The 24901-nt window shown below is 49.8% G+C and overlaps 2 protein-coding genes across 3 annotated transcripts in view; one reads left to right on the top strand and one right to left on the bottom strand.

Moving 5' to 3' along the window:
* AHNAK (AHNAK nucleoprotein) overlaps nucleotides 1-21768 on the top strand; it is a 124724-nt gene extending 102956 nt beyond the window's left edge. The window contains exon 6 of one of the 2 annotated variants that reach the window (XM_057553170.1): nucleotides 8479-9347. In XM_057553170.1, the coding sequence (XP_057409153.1) occupies nucleotides 8479-8588 (110 nt within the window). In that variant the 3' untranslated portion in view covers nucleotides 8589-9347. Of the gene's footprint in view, nucleotides 1-8478; nucleotides 9348-21730 lie in introns of those variants that run through there. The other variant, XM_057553172.1, reaches the window with a different exon arrangement.
* Nucleotides 1824-5088, bottom strand: SCGB1A1 (secretoglobin family 1A member 1). Its single transcript, XM_007174408.2, is given in 3 exon segments — nucleotides 1824-1856; nucleotides 2695-2882; nucleotides 4919-5088. Coding segments are annotated over 3 exon segments (276 nt in total). The 5' UTR covers nucleotides 4974-5088.
* Nucleotides 21769-24901: the final 3133 nt, after the last annotated feature.

Raw genomic sequence — 24901 nt, forward strand, 5'->3', positions numbered from 1 at the left:
CAGCTTGCGGGATCTCAGTTCCCCAACAGGGGTTGAACCTGGGCCCTGTCAGTGAAAGCCCAGAATCCTAACCACTAGGCCACCAGGGAACTCCCTTTAGAAGGTTCTGAATTTTCTCCTGGGGTCCAAGGGCAGGGCTCAGTGGGGTCTCAAGAAGGGCAGGGGCTCGGGAAGAAGCCCAGGCAGCCTCCCCTCTTCCCTCTTGCTTCACCCTCTGCCTGCAATGCTCTGCCCGCCTCCCCCCATCTCGTTGAATTCCTCCCATCCCTGCTCAGACCCTGAGCAGGGGGGCTCCCGGGCTGGCCTGTCCATGCTACTCTTGCTCACGTCACTCCCTGTATTTCTTTTATGCTTTTATCAGAGTTCTGTCTATCTGTCTATCTGTTTGCTTGTTGATTTGCAGGGCGCTGACCATCTTCCCTGCTAGATTGCCAGCTCCCTGAGGGCAGAGGCCAGTGTTTTCTTCACTCTGCTCTACTTGGGCCTCAGTGTGGTTCTGGCGCTGAGCAAGGGCTTCATGCATATTTGTTGGGTTACGAAATCTGCTCCCGGGTTCCTCAGAGTGCCCAGCACCACTATGAACACATCGCGAGTGCTGGTAAATACCCAGGGATTGATTTCACGCCTGAAGACTCCTTCGCCACAAGAAAAAAAGGGGGTGGCGTGAAAGTTGGCTGGGAGGGGACTCAGGGAACGGCGGGAGGCGGGGGCAGGTCCAAGAGGGGCTTCGGGGTCGAACAAGAGCATCATTGCCAGTGGACGGCAGTAATTAGGTGCCGACCAGCTTGGTCCCGACCCACCCCCCACCCCCACCCCCCAGCCTCCTCTTCTGGGCAGAGACTGACGTGAATGGACAGTTTGACACATAGGCCTCTGCAATTTCAGCCTGGAAATAAGATGTCCTAACAATGATGACTGATAAAGGATCTAGAAAATGCATGAGTAGAGGGTTTTTGCTTTAAAAAATAGTTTGACAAATAATTTCATGTAGCAAATATGAAGTGAGCGAAACAACCTGCCTTCTCTGGGGACGCCCCTCAGAGTCTGTTGCTCCTTGAAATCACCCCCAGGGACCCTGGATCCCTAATCAAGGAATCGAGTCTGTTCCTCCCTCCAGCCTTTGTTTCCTAAGTTTCTTAGGAATCTGATCCTTCTGTAGGTGGAGGCGTCGTCGTGTGCTGGGTGTGATTTGCAGGACTGTCACAGGGCCACTCAGCCCCTCATAGCGCCCTACTGCTCTGTCAAAATGCTTGAAACGTCCACCATTTGTCTTTGGGAGACAGAACTCTCTGGAAAGCTCCATCTTTGTTTGCAGGCATGTCTGGGTAGCATAATCACCTGAAATATTTCTTTTTCCACCCAAGAGTGGGATCCCAAAGGGTCTGGAAGAAACAGAACACTTAATTTCATTATGAAATGGGTGTTAGGGGGGTCAGCCTGAGGTCAGCTGCCACCCTGTCTAACCTCCCCCCGCCTTCCCCCATAGGTCAAGTTTGAGCAAGGCTCTGGGAACGTTTCCAGGCCAGCTCTCTGCCCATGGAAGGGAGTATGTGCTAGAGGCCGGTCTGGCCACCTGTGGACTGGAAGTGAGACAGGGCCTGGGCCCCTTGGGGATGTGTTTCCATGGCCACTGCTTTTTTTTTCTCTAAACCTACCCCAGCAACGGGACACCTTCTCACTCTAGCAGGTGAATAAAAAAGAGATGGGGACACAGAGATGTGATGCTTGTACTTCATTGCAGGCAGGGCTGGTGGGGATGGAGTGAAGGAAACATCCGGGGAGTGGCGGGGCCTCGGCAGGTGGAGATCTTCAGCTTCTAAATCCTAAGCACAGTGTGGGCTCTTGATTATTTTGTCCTAAAGCAAACAAACAAAAAACCCAATACAATAGTGAATGAACGTCAAAGCCAGACCCAGAAACTTTAATGTCACCTAAGAGGTTCGGTATTTCTGGGAGGAGCTAAGCTTAGACTATTTCTCAGAAGCTTCTTTATTTTTATTTTCTTATTTTATTTATTTATTTATTATTTTTATTACTTTTTGGCCGCACGGCATGCAGGATCTTAGTTCCCTGACCAGGGATCGAACCCACACCCCCTGCAGTGAAAACGCCGAGTCTTAACCACTGGGCCGCGAGAGAAGTCCCTCAGAAGCTTCTTTTTTTTTTTTTTTTTTTTTTTAAAGTGTGGGGAACTCCTCCTAAGAGTGGGCTCTTAAGAGTGGTTTTTTTTTTTTTTAAATTAATTAATTAATTAATTTATTTTTGGCTGTGTTGGGTCTTCGTTTCTGTGCGAGGGCTTTCTCTAGTTGTGGCAAGCGGGGGCCACTCTTCTTCGCGGTGCGCGGTCCTCTCACTATCGCGGCCTCTCTTGTTGCGGAGCACAGGCTCCAGACGCGCAGGCTCAGTAATTGTGGCTCACGGGCCCAGTTGCTCCGCGGCATGTGGGATCTTCCCAGACCAGGGCTCGAACCCGTGTCCCCTGCATTAGCAGGCAGATTCTCAACCGCTGCGCCACCAGGGAAGCCCAGAAGCTTCTTTAAAAAAGGTAAGATGGCTGTGCCTGCTTCCCTGGGGACATTTGCACTGTGACTCTCCTCTCTGGATTAGAAAATGGTCCCCAAAGGGAGGTGACACTGCAGCTGAGGGATGTGGGAAATGCCCCGCTGGGTAGTGAGAGTGGAGGGAGCCGTGTACCATGAGCTTTATCATGCTGTCCTTGGCCTTCTAGGGGAAGGTGTCCACCAGCATCTTCAGCTGGGCCCCTGCATTTTTCATGTCTTCCTCAGGGCTGAAGGGTTCAAGGGCAGCCTCATAGCTGGAAAGTGTGCCCATGAAGAGGTTTTCAATGACGTGTAGAAAGTTCAGGCAGACCTCTGTAGATGCTGGAGCACAGAAAAGAGAGAGCGCGTGTATCCAGGCCCTTGTCTACGCTGGCCAGCTTCCTGCCTGGGCCTGGCCCAGATGCACATAGCTGGGCCTGTCAGCAAGAGATAGCGGCCCTTTCATCGACGGCCTTGAATGTGAGACCTGGTGGCGCTCCAAGCAGTTGACTCTTCGACGCCATGTGGATGCCTTCTGGGTTGCGGCCAGCTTTCCGTGGCTTGCCTGAGCCTCCCTTGTACTTCCTGGGTTGCGGTGGGCAAGGTGCTACTGGCTCTTTCTGATAGAGTTCTGGGCAGGGCACTGAGAATAGAAGCTGCCGATCTGATTTGTTTGGTGTGCCGTGCGGGGGCTGGGAAGAGGCCGTCGAGGGTTTTGGCTCCCACCAGAAATATGCCTCTTACCGATGGTTAGTGATGGTCTGAGCCACACGTGACAAAGTCAGGCTCTGGCAGGAAGAGGCACTTGTACCAGCCAAGCATGAGCCCCCGAGCCTGGCCCAGAAGAGGAATCCGCTGTGGGCGCCAGGCCTTGTGGTCTCATCCACACACAGACACACCTCTGCGTCTATTCCTGGCCCTGCCGTGTTCCCTTCGTGTTCCCTTCACCAGAGTTCTCCCTCCCCCGCCTCCGGTTGTGCTCCTTTTTAGGTCCCTGCCCCCAGGAATGTGGGGAGAGTCATCATCCCCTACTCTCCCTGCTTGCCCGTTTTCCTACTGAGTCTCAAATCCCCGTCCTTGAATTTGCTGCCTTGTGTGCAAACTCCCTTGCCTGGCCTCCAGGGCCCCACTCAAAGTGGCCACTCCAAGTCAGGCCCTCTCCAGAACTTAGATCCCTGCTTTACAACTTACTATGTCATCAGCCAAGTTACTTTATCTTTCTTTAGCTCAGTTTTCTCATCTGTAAAATGGGGATAATATCCCCACTTCATAGGGTTGTTGTGAACGGGGTTCAGCATGGTGATGGGCACATTGTAAGTATTAAATAAATGTTAGACCTTATTACTGGTATTATTATATGTGCACACACAGGAACATACCAACACATCCCAGCCCCACCTCCTAACATATTTCAGTCCTGTCTTGCTGAGCCACCCTCCTCTGTACCTGGCATTGAGATCTTCTAATTAACATACGTTTCAGTCCAAATGATGTTATTTCCCCTTTGAAATAGACATCTCTGCACCATAGTTGTTCCCACTGCCTCTTGGTCTTGGTTTTCTAACTCCCCCACCTCGCCAAGGTCATAAAACTTATCTCCATGGTTGTCAGGAAACTTTGAAAGTGAACTAACAGGAATTTGTTTAAAATTTGTTGTTGTAGAAGAGGCTGATACAGAGTAAAAAAACAGTTCAGTAACCCAGCTCCCAAGAGATCAGGGGGTTTCCGGGGAGGTGTGGTTCACCCCCCACCCCATTCCTTTCCTCTTAGTGACAGCTGCAACTCTTCAGAGACTCCTAATCCTTTTTTTGCAGAGGACAGAAAATGTTTAGAAATCTCCATTCTGAGTTGGCAGCTTCCCAAAGGGAAGAGCCCTTTCTAGAATATTCCTCTCTGCCCAGAATGGGAGACCTTGCCTTGGGTTGGGTTTCTTTGGAACCCATGAGGCTCCTTCCAGCCCCTCTGGCTGCCAGAGTGGTGTGTTGACCCCAAATCTGGAGGCAGCACCCAGGTCTCTTGGCATCTCGGGGTCTGTCCAGGCCTGGGCTTTGAGAAGCTTGTTTGTTACTCTTATTCTGCTGGTCATTGCATCTAGGTGGGATATTCTCCATCCCTCCCTCCAGTCTGTTCCATTCCCTGCACTTCTGAGGTTGTTGGATATGGAAGATGGGGTCCTTTTCAGGTTTCCCCACAGCCTCGGGGCTCTCCCCAAGTTCCCAAGATGAGCTTGCTTGCTAGACCCAGCTTCCTGGCTGGGAGTCAGCTTTCCCAGCTGCTCTCGGCAGCTAAACAGAGGGCACGGACAGCCGTCCCCTCTCCCGAGCAGAACTGGGAGAGTTCTTGAGTTCGGCTTGGGGCAGAGGGCTCTGGACACTCACCAGGGCTGCAGAAGAGAGTCAGGGTGACCAGGGTGAGGGCAATGGCGAGCTTCATGGTAGGAGGGAGGCTGGTGAGGGAGGCTCTGTCCCTGTCTCTGAATCTGGTGGTCTTGTGGGAGATGTGCCCAGCCGGGTATCTTCTTACATGCTCCTGGAGCGGGGAGGGCAGGGCGAGGGCTCCACTTACAGGACCACACTGTTTACATGGGCATCAGCTCAGTGGAAAAAGTAAACATTCTCCTTTCTCAACCCGGTTTCTGTCGCCATGGAAACTGAGCTCACACAATAGGCCACTTGGGAGGGGGGAACCCAGGGTCCAGTGTGGAGGCAGCAAGGGTTCCCAAGTCAGAGGGTCTGGAGGGCTGGCCGCCTGTGCCACTCTCTTTGAACCTGAGCACTGGGCAGTCCAGATCGACAGACAGAAGCAATTGTAGAGCCCACCTGGACCCATCACCCTGGGAGAAACTGAGGCTTAAGGCCGCATAGCAGTGGCAGCACCAGAACTAGGACTCGGGACTCCTGATACTTCAGTGGGCTCCTCTCCAAGGAAATGGCTGGACCTTAAGCTTCCAGGGTCCCACGGTCCAGAGCATCTCGTGGTCAGACTTGAGGGAGACCCTGGACTGAAGCACGTTGACAGGTGAAGGAGTCCCAAGCCCCAGGTCAGGCTGGAGGACGCACTGCACCAGCTGGGTCTGGAGTCCTGCCCTCCTGACGGCAAATCCACGGGCACTTTGGGCCTTATTGCACTTGACCTCTTTTTTTTTTTTTTTTTTTTTAATTTTATTTATTTATTTATGTCTGTGTTGGGTCTTCGTTTCTGTGCGAGGGCTTTCTCTAGTTGTGGCAAGCGGGGGCCACTCTTCATCGCGGTGCGCGGGCCTCTCACTATCGCGGCCTCTCTTGTTGCGGAGCACAGGCTCCAGACGCGCAGGCTCAGCAATTGTGGCTCACGGGCTTAGTTGCTCCGCGGTATGTGGGATCCTCCCAGACCAGGGCTCGAACCCGTGTCCCCTGCATTGGCAGGCAGATTCTCAACCACTGCGCCACCAGGGAAGCCCTGCACTTGACCTCTTAATGGCCTTGACCCTCTTGCCGTTTCCTTCTTGGACTGTTCTCTCGCCTGCGCTCCCACGACTCAGTCCTTTCCTGTTTTCCTCCCTGACCGACCTTCTTGTTCTTTAGACGTTGATTCTTCACTGACTTAGCTTACGTATTGGTGGTTCCAGGCTGTGGCTGTGGCCCCTTCTGGCCTCCTGACGCTACGTCAGAGGCTGCCTGCTTCTCTCTCCAGTGCCCGTGCCTTAGAACACAGGCCTGCCCGGGTCAAAGTCACCTCCTAAACGGCCTTCTGCCTCCTAACTCGTCCTCTTTGGCCATCCTGGGAAAGGCCACCAGAATGATCTTCCTAAAGCCTGCTGGTCACATCCTCCGCCTTCTTGAAACCCTTTTAAAGCTTCCTTGGGTGGATGGGATAAAATTCAAGTGTGATTTATTACAAGGCCCTCGTCCACTGGCCTTTGCTTACCATTTCAGCCTTACTCCTCTGCTCCCCTGCGTGGGGATCTAACCCTATCTTAGTATTTGCCGATTTGGGAACATGCCTCGTTTTTCTTCATGCCTTTTTACCTTTGTACAAGCTGTGCCTCGTGCCTGGAAGACACATCTGCCTTGTCTCCTCCAAATCCTATCTGTACTTCAAGATTCAATCAAATGTTCATTCATTCATTCATTCAATAAGTGCTGACCACCTGCTAGGAGTTTCAGGCCCTGTGCTAGGAGTTAGGCGTTGGCTTAGACATGAAGCAGCCCTGCTTTGGAGCCCCTTCAAGACGAAATTGCTGCTGGGCTTCGATGAGTGAGGTCAGCAGAGAGCAGCCAGTGACCAGTCCCAGGGGGTTTGCCCAGTCCCTGGGGGTCTGCTCCAGCCGCAGGGAGCTACCTTGCTCAAGGTCACACCCTCCCCGGGGCGCTCGCACCTGGTGACCAAGCAAGAAGGGCACTTCTGTGCCGTGCGGGACAGGTCCAGCAGGTGATCCTTTTACTCCAGAGCGCTGTGCCTGGCTGGCCAAGTCTTTGTTGGGCCTGCGTGGCCTGCAGGCAGGTTTTCCCCTCTGCCCCGCCCAGATTCCGCCCATTTCCCTTCACAGTTATTGATGCCTAGTAATAATCTTGTACCCCAGACTCCAACTCAGCATCTGCTGTCAGGACAGCATCAACCCACAACAGGGATGCAGGAATGAACCAGGCGGGCCCAGGTCCCCACTGCTGTGGAACTTCACTCTGGTGGGGAGACAGACAAGCAGACAGTGAAACAAATGAAACACTCACAGGTGTGCTAAGCGCTCGGGGAGAACGAAGCAGGGACCCTATGGTGGAAAAGGAGAGTGAGACTACTTAGTGGGGGGATGGGGCGGTCCTCTCTGAGCAGGTGACTCGGTGCCGAGATCTACAGGGGAGGGGCCTGGGCAGAGGGGGTGCCCAGCACTGAGGCCCTCAGGTGGGAAGGACCTGGGCTTGTCCGGAGCACTGAGGGGCATTGTGCCTGGAGTGGGGAGAGGGGACCAGATCCCGAAGGGCCTCCAATTAAGTTCTTTATGCTCTGGAAGGGGTTTCCTTTTTCATTGCTTTAAAAAAATTGTGTTAAAATGCACATAACATAAAATTTACCATCTGAGCCATTTTTAAGTGTCCTGCTCAGTGGTATTAAATACTTTCACATTGATGGGCACCCATCACCACCATCCACCCCCATAACTCTTTTCATCTTGTAAAACTGAAACTCTATACCTGCTAAATAGCAACTCCCCACCCCGATTCCTTCAGCCCCTGGCAACCACCGTTCTACTGTCCATCTCTATGATTTTGACAAGTCTAAGTACCTTATAAAAGTGGAATCATGCCATAATTGTCTTTTTATGACTGGTTTATTTCACTCAGCATAACGTCCTCAAGGTTCATCCATGTAGCATATTGCAGAATTCTTTCCTCTTTGAGGCAGAATAGGATTCCATTTTATGTCTAGATCACATTTTTTTAATCCATTCATCCGTCGATGGACACTAGGGTTGTGTCTGCATTTTAGCTATCGTGAATAATGCTGCTGTGAACAGGGGTGTACAGTCTGGAAGGTGTTAATAGGGAGTGATGGGGTCTGATTTCCCTTTTGGTGAGATGTCGCTGACTACTGCTCTGAGGGGAAAGGATGAGGTGGGGTGGGAGTGACTGAGCGGCTCAGAAGGGATAGTTGGTTTGGACCAGCTGATGGCAGTGGGGTGAGGATGTGAGAGACCCAGGGACAGGCTTGATGTTGGATAGAATAAGACGGGTGGGGGAGGGAAGCATCAGGCTGGGGCAGCCAGGGGTCTGGGGTGCTATTTCCTGACCTAGAAAAGACTTGGGAGGAATAGGATGGGGGTGGGATCAGAGCCAAGCGTTCTCCAACCTGCAGTGCCCGTCAGCCATCACTCTCACTGTCAGCCTCTGCGTCCCTCTGTTTTGTGCTTTAACTTTGCAATTCTTTACTTGTTCTAACCTCTTACATAATGTTTGCTAAACAGGAATCCGTGTGGCATTAATCGATGAATGTGAGAGTTGGAGGCTCAGAGCCACCTTAACACGGTTAAAAGCACAGGTTCTGAAGTTGCCATCATGTGGACTCATGGAGTAAATTACTGTGTAGCTGAAAGATCAGGAGAGGAAGGTCTTCTGAACTGATCACGAAACGATCTCCGAGGCAGGCTGCAAAGGGGGAAAACAAACAAACAAACAAACAGACAAACAGGGGACTTCCCTGGTGGTTCAATGGTTAAGAATCCGCCTGCCAGTGCAGGGGATACGGGTTGAAGTCCTGGTCCGAGAAGATCGCAACTAAGCCCGTGTGCCACAACTACTGAGCCTGCGTGCCACAGCTACTGACACCCGTGCACCTAGAGCCCACAACACCTGTTGCTCCACAACAAGAGAAGCCACCGCTCGCTGCAACTAGAGAAAGCCTGCGCACAGCAACAAAGACCCAACATGGCCAAAAATAAAATAAACAAATAAATAAATTTATAAAGAAAGCAGACAAAGAAAAACAAAGTGGAACAGAGTAAAAAACAGAATATAAGAGCAGAAGAATCCACATATGTAATTGTCTCTGCAGAAGACACTTCTGGAAGTTGGTGGTGCCGGCTGCTTCCACAAGGCGCATGCAGGGGACCCAGAGAAGGAGACTTCACTGTAACGCACTTTGGTGCCCTTTGAATCAGGAATTATATAAAAATATTATCGATAAAAAAGGAAGAACGGGTCTGACACTTGCTACAACATGGATGAACCTTGAGGACACAGAGCTAAGCGAAATAAGCCAGTTACGGAAGGACACATGCTGTGTGAGTCCATTTATACGAGGTACTGAGGGTAGTCGGATGCATAGAGAGAGACAGAAGAATGTTGGGTGCCAGGGGCTGGGGGGAAGGGGACGGAGAGCTATTTTTGTTTAATGGGGACAGAGTCTCAGTTTGGGATGATAAAAAGTCCTGGAGGTGGATGGTGGTGATGATTGCACGACAACGTGAATGTGCTTAATTCTACTGAAGTATATACGCTAACAAATGGTTGAGATAGTAAATTTCATGTGGTATGTGTTTTGCCATAATTAAAAAAGAATAATAATAAAAAGGAGAGAACAGCTCAGACAATGAGCCTGTCTGAGCTGAGTCCCAGGCGCATTGCTTACCAGTTGTACCCTCTTGGGCAAAGTACTTCACTCCTCTCTGCCTCGATTTCCTTGTCGGTATGATGAGCGTAATAATATTATCTATTGCATCTGGCCATGAGGATTAAACCTGGGTGATGCACGTTAAGGGGTGCCTGGCGTGGAGAAAGTGCTCAGTGAATGTTGGCGAGTATCATACTGGCTTGTCTCCACGCTGAAGGCACAAGAGAAGGTCCTTTCAATTGTGAATTTCCTGGGCTTCCCTGGTGGCGCAGTGGTTAGGAATCCGCCTGCCAATGCAGGGGACATGGGTTCGAGCCCTGGTCCGGGAAGATCCCACATGCCGCGGAGCAGCAAAGCCTGTGCGCCACAACTACTGAACCTGTGCTTTAGAGGCTGCAAGCCACGACTACTGAGACTGCACGCCACAACTACTGAAGCCCGTACGCCTAGCTCTGCCACAAGAGAAGCCACCTCAATGAGAAGCCTGCGTACCGCAATGAAGAGTAGCCCCTGCTCGCCACAACTAGAGAAAGCCCGTGCTCAGCAATGAAGACCCAACGCAGCCAAAAATAAATTAAAATAAAATAAAATAAAATAAAATAAAAAAATAAATAAAAGAAAAAAAAAGAAAATGCATGGTATTAAAAAATTTTTTTTTGAGTTTCCTCGTTCAAATGCACACACGTGACTCTGGGGGACGCAGAGGATCTTGGGTAAACTGCGCTGCTTTCATGCTGGGCCTGGGCCCCCAGGATGAGGGTTTCCTTTGTTCCTACTACACTGCTGTGTCTGTCACATACACCTGTGGGCTTAGCTGACTCCCACGTTCCTGACCTGACCCCAGGGCAGGGCTTGATAGGCAAGGTTACATGAACAAAGAGTAGTTCTGAGGTCCCCCGGTAGGTAAGCCACGTAAAGAGGCTTAGCTCCCTCTTATCCTCATCCTTGAGCCATAGAACTAGGGTGTCTCCATGAAGCCTCCCCCAAACTGGCTGTCAGACAGGGAGGGCCTTCTGGACACATGGCCTGTCTCCTTAGTGACACCGCCCAGGGGCTGTGCAGAGAAGGGCCCTATGAGTGTCATCAAGGCAGTTCATCAGGTCAAAAACCTTCAGCCTTCGTGAAAAACCTTGATCTAATCCCTCCGGAGCGGTCCGTGTGCCGTTCTCCGGGGCTGTGTCGTGGGGAATCGTGAATGTACTGGTGTCGCTCCTGCTCCTCTCTCTGGATACTCCGTTCCTGGTTCCAAGTGTCCCAAGACGGGCTCGTCCATCCTGGCCCTTGGTGGGATGGGGGGGAGGGGCATTTCTCTCCCCCGCCCGGGAGCCTGCAGAACAGCTGCTTCTCTGCCTTGTCCTGTGGGCTGTTAGGCAAAAAGGGTCAGTCAAGGCTCAGAGCCCAGAGCTTCTTAGACCCTTAAACACCCCCGCACTGCGAATTCCAGGCCAGAACCTGCAGCCCGCCGTAGCACATGGTGAGAGCCAATTCTGGCCACATGTGGGCAGTTATCTGGTCACTGTGCAAAGACAAACTGTCTGCAGGAAGACAAGACTCTTGGTTATTAGCACCATGGGTGTGGCAGTGAGTTGGCACAGTTCCTGCTGGGTCCCTCTAGCAAAGACTGTACCCTGTGTTGCCTGGGCCTGGCTCTGGAGCTTCAGGGAGAGGGCCTGGCCACAGCTAGGGCAGTGGCCAAGGAGCCTGCCCTGGGTGCAACCTTCCCTGGGCTCCAGCTCAGAGGGTGAGAGCACCTTGTGCCTGATTCCAGCCTCTGCTGGGGCCCGAGGGTGGGAGGGACCCAGGGGATCTGGAAGCCCTGCTTGGGGATCTGGATTTTAAGGTATGCTGGTCCCTCTCCCCTGCATGCGGCATGTGTGTGTGTGCACATGTGGCTGCCAGGTTGGTGAGCTCTGTTCAGTGCCCCTTGGGGAGCCTGCCCATGTCCCCACTTAGAGGTCCGGTAGGGATGGTGGTGGGAAGGCCTAGGCCAGAAGCGGCCCAGGGAAGGTATTGACTGTGACCTGCTGTTCGCCCCTGGGCTTGGTGCTTGGGGTAGACTCTGAGCCAGAAGCTGGGGTGCAGCCTGGGCTGGCATCTGGCCTATTGCAAGTCCCAGCCTGGCCCAGAAAACAGGTTGGAGGCTGTGGGAGGGCCATGCTGATCCTATCCATCCGGCTGGGCCACCAGACTGGGACTGGTCAGGCCATAGGCTCATGGGGTCAGCTCATGGGGCAAGCTGTAGAATGTTCAGCCTCCTCCCTCCACCCTGGGCTTCTGGCTCCATGCCCGTTCAGGAAACAGCCCCTTAGCAGAGCGGAATTTCCCTTGTGGTTTTGCTTCATTCTTTTCTGCCTCAGTGGCTCCTGGGGATGGCCCCTGCTTTGACCCAGCCCTACCAGGAGGGGTCTGTAAACTTCTGCACATTCCAGCCAGAATGAACAAAACTCCACTGGCCATGATGCCTAGGGCCTGTGAGCTTTCAGAACACCTAAAAAATTGTCATGTATCTGTTGGATTCCAAGTATAAAAAGAAAATCAAAATTGTAATTAATGTATATTTATCTAGGTAACATTATTTCCACTAGCTTACTGGGACTCTGTTCAACTATGATATAGTTATATGTGGATGCAGTAAACTTTAAGTTGTATGAACCCAATGCATAATCCAGTCTTAGGATCAGAATTATTAAATTTATATAAGCCTCTTTCAAAAGTTTATTTATTGTGGCCAATATTGTGGCCAATATTTATTTATTGTGGCCAATATGCCAAAATTATATTTATTGTGGGAAGCGTATATATTTTAATGTGTTTGATATGATATGGGATAGAAACATCAAAACTAATAGGGCCTCACAATATCTGCAGCTGTGGCCATAGCAGAACACAGCCACCATCCGAACAGGCAGGGAGGGACCAGAGAGAAGAAATACCCCAGCTTCTCTCTTGTCCTGTCCTCTGATCTATAGCCAGAGCCTTCCATTGGCCTAACCAACTGGCATCAACCAGCAAGGAAGCCCCAGTTTTGTGGCCCTTAGACGTCAGCCTCCAGGGACATAGAGTAGATCATGGAAAGGTGGAGAATGAATGGGGGGAGGGGGTGAGTGTCAAATATAAGAAAACCAGCCTTGGGACTTCTCTGGGGGACCAGTGGTTAAGAATCCATGCTTCCAATGCAGGGGGCTTGGGTTCGATCCCTGGTCAGGTAACTAAGATCCTGCATGCCACGCGGTGTGGCAAAAAAAAAAAAAGAAAAAAGAAAGAAAGAAAAACCAGCCCATAATAGTATCATTCTACATACGCAGCTCTGGATCTCACTTTTCCCACTTAATATATGTCTTGGATATCTTTCAAAACCTCGGCACTTACAGATTTTGATTTTTTTCATGCTGCAGAATATGCATTTGCAGGATGTAATAAAATTTAAGTTACCAGTAACTTTTTGATGGACACTTGTATTGTTTCCAGTTTTTCTGCCATTATAAACCACTCGACAACTACATACCTCTTTCTGCCCAACGCCTGGATTTAGATGTGCTTCTCTCCCCACTGCTATTGACGCTCTCTGCGGGGGGGTTTGGTGGTGGTGAATGACGGGGCTGGGGAGGTGGGAGTGGGAGGGTGTTGGGGTGGGTGGGGAATAGGGGATCTGATTTGTGCAGGGATCTTGATCACCTTCCCAGGGGCAAGTTGTCCCTCAACCCGCAGAAGAGGGCAGTAGCCAGCCGAGATGCTCACGTGGGCCGCCGAGCGCCATCCTCCAGTGAGCGCATTACCCATCCATCAATTGCGGGTTGTACCCAGGTATAAAGTGACCTGGCTTTTGCTGTTTCTGGAGTTTCAGGGAGGGGTGGGGTGCGGCAGGCTTCAACCCGCTGAGGATCTGAGACTTTTCTTGGCTCCCCAGCCAGGCAGGCTCCTGGAGCTGAAACTTGGGGGGGTGGGAGGGTGGAGCGGGGCTGGGAGCTGGGGATGGGCCTTCCTGAGACCGGGGGCCTGGCAGAACCAGCAGGTTCTTGGCTCTGGGGGCAGCTGCCTCCAAGGGTGGGGACAATAAAGGTGATGGAAGGCCCTGTTCTGCAGGGTGCAAACTGGTTTCCCCTCCGTTTTACTGGTAGCTCTGGGGATTTGGGCAGCAGATTTGGGTTGACAGCATGTGACACGATTCACTTCCTGACCCTTCGCAGGGAGCTTGTGCACTTGATTGCTGAATTCTGCAGGCTCTTTGTTCAGCAGTGAGTCACCAGGTCCTGCCCTCCACGTCTGTCCTGCTCTGAGCTTCTGCCCACTATGGACTTGGCAGGTCACTGCCAAGGTCCCTCTGCCCAGCGCCTGACGGCCCTGCCCTCAGCCGTCAGGGGGGACATAAGCCCACGTGGTCAGCAGACGGGGGTCAGGGACCAGCTCTGCTGCTGGCTGGCCGAGAGGCTCTGTAGGGCTGCGGTGGTCCCACACGCACAGGGAGGGGGAGAGAAGACCACCACGGGCTCCTTCAGGCTCTTAGTCTGAGACCCAGCGATGTCTCGCCCAGAGGAGCCTGGTGAGTCCCTGGCCTGCGTCCTCCACCCACGGCCTACACTATCCCCGCTGGGACCCACATCACTTTCCGTCCATCAGGGTGATGCAGCGTCCTCAAACACAGGTGTTCACAAAACGAACTAGAACTTTATTTATCATCTATCTCTATTTTTATAACTAAAATAGTTACAGTTTATATTTATATATTTTATATGTAATGTATTTTATCACATATACATATAAACATACCTAATACATACAATAATAATATATAATATTTATATGATAACTAAAATAACGAAAATAAAATGTAATTTCAGTCTCAAGCCTTCACTCTGCTAAGGGGGGTGGAAACTTAGTCTCGGCCCCCTTGGGGCTTCTCCTGTCCAGAGCTGTGCCTAACTTCCAGGGGGGCTTGTTCAGAACCAAGGCTTTGGTGGGGTTTGTGTGGTGAGAGCGTCTGGTGCTTGATGTCACCTGTCACCAGCTCATCTCTTGTTGCTGGCCATCAGCCTGTGCAGGCCTCCAGTTCACGGGCTTTCTCTGCCACCTCGGGGCCACTCCTGGGTGCACAGAATCCCACAGCTGCTCCCACGTGGTGCGGGGCTGGGAGATTCTGCTGTGACACCACCTAAGATGTTATCACACATCTGTTTCTTCTTTGGGGCTTTCTGCTCTCTGCTATCATATTCTTCAGACCCATCTGAGGACTTTGCCATCTCACTAAGGCTTGGTCTCTCTAGTGGCTTACCTGGTGGATTTGATAACCAGAGAGGATCCGTTTTTAACGCCTCCCTACTGTAGGCAACAAAACTTATTCTCATTAACAACTGTGAAATGAAATGAAGAAAAGAAATGAAATGCAGACAGTGATCACTGATTTATTTATCTGTCAAGATCATTTTCTTTTATTGAAATGCACACACTCTGCTGGCAAATATAAATATCAGAGCACACAAATATTCACACATTAAAACACAGCTATAAATGAAATAATGCCATTATTGTTCTTGATAAATCTATTTTTTATTTTGTGTATGATTTTTCTAATGAAACTTTAAACCTTTGAAAAAAACAAAAAACAAAAAACAAAACAAAACAAAAAACACAGCTATTCAGCACTACTTAACAATAGCTAAGCAACCTAAAAGTCCATCGACAGATGAATGGATAAAGAAGATGTGGTACATATACACAACAGAATATTACTTAGCCATAAAAAAGAATGAAACAATGCCATTTGCAGCAACATGGGCTAACCTAGAGAGTATCATACTAAGTGGAGAAAGTCAGAAAGAGAAAGACAAATACCACAGGATATCACTTACATGTGGAATCTAAAATATGACACAAATGAACTTATTTATGAAACAGAAACAGACTCACAGACATAGAAAACAAACTTATGGGGACTTCCCTTGTGGTCCAGTGGTAAAGAATTCACCTTCCAATGCAGGGGATGCAGGTTCGATCCCTGGTCGGGGAACTAAGATCCCACATGCTGAGGGGCAACTAAACCCACTCACCACAACTACTGAGCCTGCACGCCTCAAGCAGAGAGCCCGCGTGCCGCAAACCACAGAGCTCGCACGCCACAATTACAGAGAGGAAAACCCGCACACCACAACTAGAGAGAAGCCCACGCGCCACAACGAAAGATCCCGCATGCCGCAACGAGGATCACGCGTGCCACAACTAAGACCAGATACACCCCCCCAAAAAAAAGAAAACAAACGTATGGTTACCAAAGGGAAAAGGGGGTGGGGGAGGGATAAATTAGGAGTTTGGAATTAGCAGATACAAACTACTATATATAAAATAGATAAACAACAAGGCCCTACTGTATAGCCCAGGGAACTACATTCAATATCCTGTGATAAACTATAATGGAAAAGAATATGAAAAAGAATATATATATGTATATATCTGAATCACTTTGCTGTACACCAAAAACTAACAAAGCATTGTAAATCAACTATACTCTAATAAAAAAAAACCCGCAAAAAAACAAAAGCACAGCTATTTATTCAGTAGTTTGTATATTTACCTAATGAACTCTGATCCTTTGGTTATAATCTGCTACTACATTAATACCTTATGTAAATAATTATCCAATTAAAATTCAGCCAGAAGTAAAGTTTTATAAAACTGAAATATGTACCTGCAAAAGGTAAAATTAGGCAACTACTAAATTGTACCACTGATGTACTGTTTTATTTATTTGATTTGTTCTTTAGTTTTAAAACAATCAGCAGTTGAAAAAAGAATACATTTCAACTTTAAAGATATTAAAATTCAGTCCAATATTTCATGTATGAACGAAAATGTTCACTTCCTAAACAAAAAGATTATACCTTACAGTGTTTTACTGTTTAAAATTTTAAACCCAAAGAAAAGCTCAAGTGGCCTAAGATGACAGAAATGAAACAATTCAAGTTCTCCTTCTTGCTTTTTACAAGCACAGCACTTTTGGTTGTTTACTTTGAATTTGCTGTTTGAGCACAGTAGTACGTAGCACACAGGAGTTGGAGACGAACTGAATCTGAAGCCAGCTCCAAGGATTCTGCCCCTTCACAAACTTACTCTTTTTTTTTAAGCCACTGATAAAATAATGTTTTTTATTACAACAGAATAGAGTATACAGATTTATAGCAAAACAACATAAAAAAACTAGATAAATGAAAGAAAACAAACTGTAAAATTGACTCAAGTAAACTTAAAGATATGCTAGCACAGTAACCAAAGAAATCAAAGAACCCTAAGAATCAGAAGGTCCAGTTGATTTTACAGGCAAGTTTTACTAAACTTTTAGGTAATAATAATAGTGATAGTAATAATAGATAATGTATATTGAGCTGTATCTATGTTCCAGACAGTATGAAGTGCTTTACATAGTGAGCAAATTTAATTTTCACAGCAACCTAAGCGGATAGTCAGTGGCTTCTATGTGAAAACTTTCAACGATGGCAAGCTTTCTACTTTGTACTTAGCCTGTTCTTTTGTTGAACAGCTTTAACCAACAATTTTCTTTTTACATATATGCAAATATCCTCTATTATTCCCACCTATTACCTCTAGTTCTGCCTTTTAGAGCTATATGACATAAGTGAACCTCTTCTTTCATGTGACAATCCTTTATATCCTGGAAAGCCATTATCATGTCTTTCTCTTGTTTAAGAGACTTCATTTAAGATCTGTACAGGGACTTCCCTGGCAGTCCAGTGGTTAAGACTCTGTGCTTCCACTGCAGGGGGTACAGGTTTGTTCCCTGGTTGGGGAACTAAGATCCTGCATGCCACGTGATGCGGCCAGAAAAGAAAACAAAAGAAACGTTTTGGGTTTCCCTGGTGGCGCAGTGGATAAGAATCTGCCTGCCAGTGCAGAGGACACAGGTTCGATCCCTGGTCCGGGAAGATCCCACATGCCATGGAGCAACTAAGCCCGTGTGCCACAACTACTGAGCCTGCGCTCTAGGGCCCACGAGCCACAACTACTGAGGCCGCGTGCCACAACTATTGAAGCCTGCGCACCTAGAGCCCGTGCTCCGCAATTAAGAGGCACGCGTGCAGCAACGAAGAGTAGCCCCTGCTCGCCACAACTAGAGAAAGCCCGCGTGCAGCGAAGACCCAACGCAGCCAAAAATTAAAAAAAAAAAAAAAGAAACGTTTTGTATAAACTATTTAATATCCATGTTTTCCCACCTTCTAGTCCTGTAGCCCTCCTAATTTCCTGCATAGGTTTACAAAGATTGCTATTAGTAGTTTTGTGTTCCTGTCTTCACGACAAACTTACTCTTGACATGAACCCATTGGAGACCAACTGTATAACTGGGAGTTCTTAGAAATAATTTCCACGTAGAATACAATGCCTGTTAAAAGATAAGCAATAAACATGTGCTAATTTGGAGCTTACGTATATATTATGAAAACTCTACATTACCTGTATCAGATGCTTGCAACTTGGACTTAGGAGAATATTCCAAGTAGGAGTATTTTATCACTGACATTGTTTAGAATTGCTGGTGCATGGTGATAGTATATAGACATAGAGAATGGACTTGAGGACATGGGGTGGGAGGGGGAAGCTGGGGCAAAGTGAGAGTAGCATCGACATATATACACTACCGAATGTAAAATAGTTAGCTAGTGGGAAGCAGCAGCATAGCACAGGGAGATCAGCTCGGTGCTTTGCGATGACCTAGAGGGGTGGGATAGGGAGGATGGGAGGGAGGCTCAAGAGGGAGGGGATATGGGGACATATGTATGCATATGGCTGATTAACTTTGTTGTACAACAGAAACTAACACAGTATTGTGAAACAATTATACTCCAATAATGATCTATTTAAAAAAAAAGCATATAGACTTTTAGGGAGTCTTATCATTGTTTTTAAATCCTCTTACTGCCTGCACTTGGAGGCCACTAGTCTCAGCAGGGACCACCAATCCGTGGTAATACAGGCATGTCGTTTTATAGCGCTTTGAAGATTGTGTTTTCTACAAATCGAAGGTTTGTGGCGACCCTGTGTTGAGCAAGTCTATTGGTGCCATTTTTTCCAACCACATTTGCTCGATTCATGTTTCTGTGTCACGTTTTGGCAATTCTTGCCGTACTTCTAACTTTTTCATTATTGTTTGTTATGGTGATCAGGGATCAGTGTTCTTTGGTGTTACTATTGAAAAAACATTATGACTCGCTGAAGGCTCTCTGGTGGTTGGCATTTTTAAGCAATAAAGTATTTTTAAAATCAATTTTTATTGGAGTATAGTTGCTTTACAATGTTGTGTTAGTTTCTACTGTACAGCAAAATGAATCAGCTATACATATGCATATATTCCCTCTTTTTGGATTTCCTTCCAATTTAGGTCACCACAGTGCATTAAGTAGAGTTCCCGGTGCTATACATTATGTTCTCATTAGTTATCTATTTTATACATAGTATCAATAGTGTCACACATATCAATATGTGTCAATCTCAGTCTCCCAATTCCTCCCACTCCCCCCTTTAAGCAATAAAATATATATATATTTTTAAAAATTATTTATTTATTTATTTATTTATGGCTGTGTTGGGTCTTCGCCTCTGTGCGAGGGCTTTCTCTAGTTGCGGCAAGCAGGGGCCACTCTTCATCGCGGTGCACGGGCCTCTCACTATCGCGGCCTCTCTTGTGGCGGAGCACAGGCTCCAGACGCGCAGGCTCAGTAATTGTGGCTCACGGGCCTAGTTGCTCCGCAGCATGTGGGATCTTCCCAGACCAGGGATCGTGTCCCCTGCATTGGCAGGCAGATTCTCAACCACTGTGCTACCAGGGAAGCCCCCCCAAAATTTTTTTTGATTAAGGTATGTACATTGTTTTTTGCTTGTTTGTTTTCTTTTACTTGAAGTATAGTTGATTTACAATGTTGTGTTACTGTCAGGTGTACAGCTGTACCTTTTTTAAAAAAGTAATGCTATTGCACACTTAATAGACTATAGTATAGTGTAAACATAGCTTTTATATGCACTGGGAAACCAAAAATTCGTGTGACTTGCTTTATTGTGGTGGCCTGCAACTGAATCCACAGTTGCGCCTGCTATGGCTCTGTGCTTCCCCGCTGCCCTGGGAATCCTTTCCTAGTCTGGGGGTGCGGTGGGCTCAGGAAGCCTGGCTCTTACACAAAACGAGTGCCTGGAGCTCTTTCCATTCCTCTGAAAGCCTAGGCTTTTGATCTGCAAAAGCCGGGAAAAGATCCCCCCTTTCTCTGCCTTCTCTGTCACAGCCCTTCCCTGGGGCCACCTGGATCAAGGCAAGAGCCAAGAGAGGAAAGTAAATAAGAGGAAAAATAACATAGGTTAATGTTTCAAAAACTTGCCACTGCGAGTGAATGTCTTGGGAAGAATCTCCTCCACTGGTGCCCCAGGGAGTGGGCAGACACAGGGCTGCTGCCCCCCAGGGGGCGACGCCCCATGAGGTCCTTGCTGTCTCTCCAGCCGAGACAGTGTGGAAGAGGCCAGGCTGCCCGGGCCCCAGCCTCCACGATCACCCGGTGGCTCTCCGCAGCTGCCTCTGGCTTGCGGCAAGCTTGAACTCCAGGCGGTTCTGCCTCTGGGGTCTGGAAGGGCTAGAGGGAGCGAGCATCAGCTCCATCCTCTGCTCTGGAAAAGGGGTCTCAGGCCCAGAGAGATGCCGTAAGATCATCAGAGGTTGCACAGAGAGTTGGGGCAGAGACAGGACTTGAGCCAGGCGTCTTCCCGCTGGTCTGAGCTGCAGAGCACAGCTCGGCTGGCTGCTTATTGCTCAGCTCTAAGTGCACCCAGCGTCTTACGACCGAACAGTTTGATGCGTTTATGCTGTGAACCTCATGGGCCCTTGGGGCCTGGAAAAATGCAGAAAAACAGCCTCTGATGCTGTCATTTACTTTCCTCTAAACTCACTGGTGGTCTTTCCCCGGTAGATGAAGAATGCCAGGAAATACGATAACTAGAGAACAGGCGTCCCTCCGTCCCAGCGGCTGGAGAGGAAGACGCACTGGTCGGGCGACACCAGCTGGGAGCAGCCTGTCCCACAGTGGCCCCGGAGAGACCTGTGCCGGACAGGTGTCCTGGCCTGAGGGGACAGAAAGTACGGGGGCTCCTCCTTGGGCCTCTGGTGCAGCATGGGGCTCACGGCATGTCCACAGCTCACTCCTGAGGTCCGTTCTCCCCAGGGCAGCCAGCGCGATCTTTTAAAAATAAATCAGATCATGTCACCTCTCTGTGTAAGCCCTTCTTGGCTTCCCACAACACTCAGAATAAAATCTCAAGTCTCACCTGGTCCACATGAACTGGTGTGACCTGTCCCCACCTGTCTCTGCAGTCCCATCTTGTGTCACACATCCCCCCTGCCCCCCAACTCAGTACCCTGTCGCCACGCTGGCCTTCCTCCCTGCAGGGCACGTGGAGGGCAAGCCCACCTCTGGGGCTTTGCTTTCGCTCTCCCTCTGCCTGGATGCTTCATCCCAGATTATTTCCTGATTGCAGCTCTCACAGCCCCTCTGTGGATAAGCCTTCCTGATCACTGCGCCCCCTCTCCCCAGTCACTCTGGATTTCAGAATCCGGCTTTCTTTCCTTTAGAGCCTTCATTACCGTCCGAAATGATCTCATTTACGTGTTTGTCTATTATTTGTCTTCCCCTCCGTCCCCCAACGTAAGCTCCATGCTCACCTATGATTCTCCGGGGCCCGTGCACATAGTAGGTGCTTATTAAGTATTTGTTGAATGAATGGATGGGGCTCTGAGCCTCTCACCCCACCAGCCTCAGCACCAGGTGTTCTGTGAGCGTCGGTGGTGGGGAGGACGAGGATGGCACTCAGAGCAGGGCCTGGCATATACTAAATACTAAAATACTCAGTGTTTTCTGTGACAATTATTGCACCCAGGCCCTGGGGCTTGGCCTCAGTAATTTCCCCATTTCCTGAGATGCACCCAGCTGTCCTTCCCCATCTTTACCTGCTGAGATCTCCCTGCGTACACCGACCTTCCATTCCCATCTCCACCTGCTGAAATCCTTCTCACCTTCGAGACTCAGGCCAAAGGCAACCTTCCACTAAGACTCTTCTCACCTCTTCAGGGAGAATGTGGCATCAGCAGTGACGGCAGCAGCAATAACTCCCACCCGCCCTCTGCCCGGCACCGCACTCAACTCCATCTCTCATTCGGCCTTACAACAGTCCTACGAGGTAGGTTCTGCTCCGTCCCCATTTCAAAGATGGAGAAACTGAGGCTCAGGAAGTTGCCGGAAGTCTCGCAGTCACAAGTAAAGGAAGGAGTAAGTCAGACAGAGAAAGACAAATATCATGTGATCTCGCTTATATGTGAAATCTAAAAAAAAAATTGTGAAAATGGACTTATTTACACAACAGAAATAGAGTCACAGATGTAGAAAACAAACTTATAGTTACCAGGGGGGGAAACGGGGGAGGGAGGGATAAATTGAAAGATTGGGATTGACATATACACACTACCATATATAAAATAGATAACTAATAAGGACCTACTGTGTAGCACAGCGAACTCTACTCAATACTCTGTAATGGCCTATATGGGGAAGAATCTAAAAAAGAGTGGATTCACGTATATGTATAACTGAATCACTTTGCTGTACACCTGAAACTAACACAACATTGTAAATCAACTATACTCTAATAAAAATTTTAAAAAAAGTCAAAGTTAAAACAAAACAAAACAAATAGAGGAGGGAGGGTCTAGACCCCGGGAGGCTGACCCCAGCCATGATCTCCAGCCCCTGTGCTGAGGGCCCCCACCCTGCCCCCGCCATTGACCATCCCACCTCCAGCCCCATGTTTTGGAACCTGGGACATCGCTGGGGGGGGGGGGATTAAACCTAATTCTGGCCCTTCCTCCCTCACCCCAAGCACCTGCTGTTTTTATTGCCAAGAAAAATTGGTTCCATAGAGCTACTGTGAAAATTTTGAAGGAAAAGAAGATCAGGTGCGGGGAAGGGACTAACAGAACTTGGCAAATAGAAGGCAATTACTGTAAATCGCATCTTAACATTTTTGTGTAATTACATACTTCTCTGTGGTTCAAACTGCTCAAGAGTTAGTTTTAAAATACAATCCTGGGACTTCCCTGGCAGTCCCGTGGTTAAGACCCGGCACTCCCAATGCAGGGGGCCTGGGGTCGATCCCTGGTCAGGGAACTAGATCTCGCGTGCTGCAACGAAGATCCCGCGTGCCACAACTAAGACCCGGCGCAGCCAAATAAATAAATGAGTAAATAAGTGAGTAAGTAAGTAAATAAATAAATATTTAAAAAATAAAATAAAATAAAATACAACGCTGACTGAAATAATTAAGTTCTCCCCCCCCGCCCCCATCTCCCCTCTGGAAGGCTGGGCTTCTGTGAGGAAAGGCCCATGACCTGAAGCTGGCCGTCCTCCCAACAGGCGACACAGCGCCCAGCACAGGGATGTTTGGAACGATGCAGGACTTTGAGCTTTTTTTCTCTTAGGCTCAGAAGTGTCATCTGTAAATTGGGGCTAGTGGAGGCCGCCAGCCGTCCCTCTCAGAGGGGCTGTCAGAGTTCAGCAAGTGACGGGAGGAAGCCCGTGCATTCCAGAGGCCTCGGCTTGAGAGGTTTGAGGGGAGCGTGAGGGGAAGAGACTGTGGTTGGCCGGGGCCCAGGGCTTGGCCCTGCTTCAAGGGTCTCACAGGCATATGGGGAGGCAGACGGACAAGGCGACCATGGTTCACGGACTGTTCCCTAGGAGCTGCTCAGAGGAGGAAAAGACAGAAAGGCTTCCTGGAGGAGGTGTCTTTGAGTTGGGTGGGTGGGTGGGAGCTGGAAGGAAGCGAGGTCAGAGCTGGGAGAGGCCGGCCCCTCCACCGGCTGTTCTCCACATGCCGAGCCTGGGGCTGGTACTGGGGACACCGTTTAGAGTGGGAGACAGATGCTAATCGCAACAGTGACAGTTTCCATGAAGGAGAGATTCCGGCATGGAAGAGGGATCACTGGGCCTGGGTGTTGGAGCAAGGGTCCCTTGGGTGGGCTCTGAGATCAGCAGGCGCTGTCTAGTGGGGGGAGGAAAGGGGGCTCTGAGCAGAGGGAAGGGTGTGTGAAGCTTGGTGGCCGGAGGGAGCGGGGCCCTGTAAGAAGCCAGCATGGCCGAGGCCCATGAGCTCGATGAGCTGGAGACCTCTGCGTAGGGGCCCGTCCACACAGAGCCTAGAGTGACAAAGGGGCGTTTGGGTTTAGCTTGCTCACAGGACACCTCGAAAGGTACTAAAGTGGGGTGCAGGGCAGGCTGGAGCAGGGGCAGTGGGGGCAGGGGGCACAGGCGGGGGACGCGCATCTGGTGGATGGAGGAGAATGGGGCTTGTTGGGGTGGGGAAGGGCAGGTGGGCACAGCTCAGTTCACAGAGTCTTCTAGAAGCACCACTCTGGAGGGCGGGCTGGGATTGGGGTGGAGTTTGAGTTCATTGTTATTTTGACTCTGTGGTCATGGCTGTTATGTTTGTTAAATGAATGCAAACAATCCCACTGATTGGGCTCATGAACTTGGATTCAGAGAGGGACACTGCCCACACATCCACACCCATGCAGGCCTGGGGCTGGGCCTGAGCCTGACTCTGTCCTCAGCCCCACAAGCAGTCCTATCATCCAGATGGGGAGTTGGCTGTAGAAATGGCCCCCCAGGGCCGATTCCAGGCTGGTGACCTGGGCGCCCTAGCCGCGGACCTGCGTTCTGCCTGTTTCCTGCCCCTCTCATGTTCTCACAGAGCCCAGCCCCACCTCCCCACCCAGGCCCTGACCTGCTGGAGTCACTGCCAGTAGGGCCTTCACCTCTGCTGGGAGCTGACGTCTCTCCTGCAACAGCAAGGCGGCCCCTGACCCTGAGCCCATGGACGGTGGGGCCTGGGGCCTCGTGGTGGGCCCGCCTCTGGGCTGGGGTTAGAGGGGGTGATGGGCAGCGCTGGCTCTGTTTCCCCAGGTCTTGGGTGGGTTTGCCCCCGGCGGGCGCCGCTGTGACTAGGCCTGAGGCATGGGCTGTCATCCAGCCTCCTCAGGCATCCCTGCTTGCTCGCCTGGGCAGTCCCATCTCCCCTGGCCTCGCTTTTCCCATCTGAAAAATGGGCATAGCACCGGGTGGGTAGGGTTGTTGGGGTTAGGGAGGGTGAGTGGCAACACGGTTGGCCTTGGACACTCCTTGTTCCGACCCCGAAGATGAGCGGCCCTGCAGTCTGGCCCAGCTCTGGGGAGAGGCTTTCCCAGGCCCGGG

The sequence above is a fragment of the Balaenoptera acutorostrata genome, chromosome 9, assembly GCF_949987535.1.
Source record: "Balaenoptera acutorostrata chromosome 9, mBalAcu1.1, whole genome shotgun sequence".
NCBI classification, from domain to species: Eukaryota; Metazoa; Chordata; class Mammalia; order Artiodactyla; family Balaenopteridae; genus Balaenoptera; species Balaenoptera acutorostrata.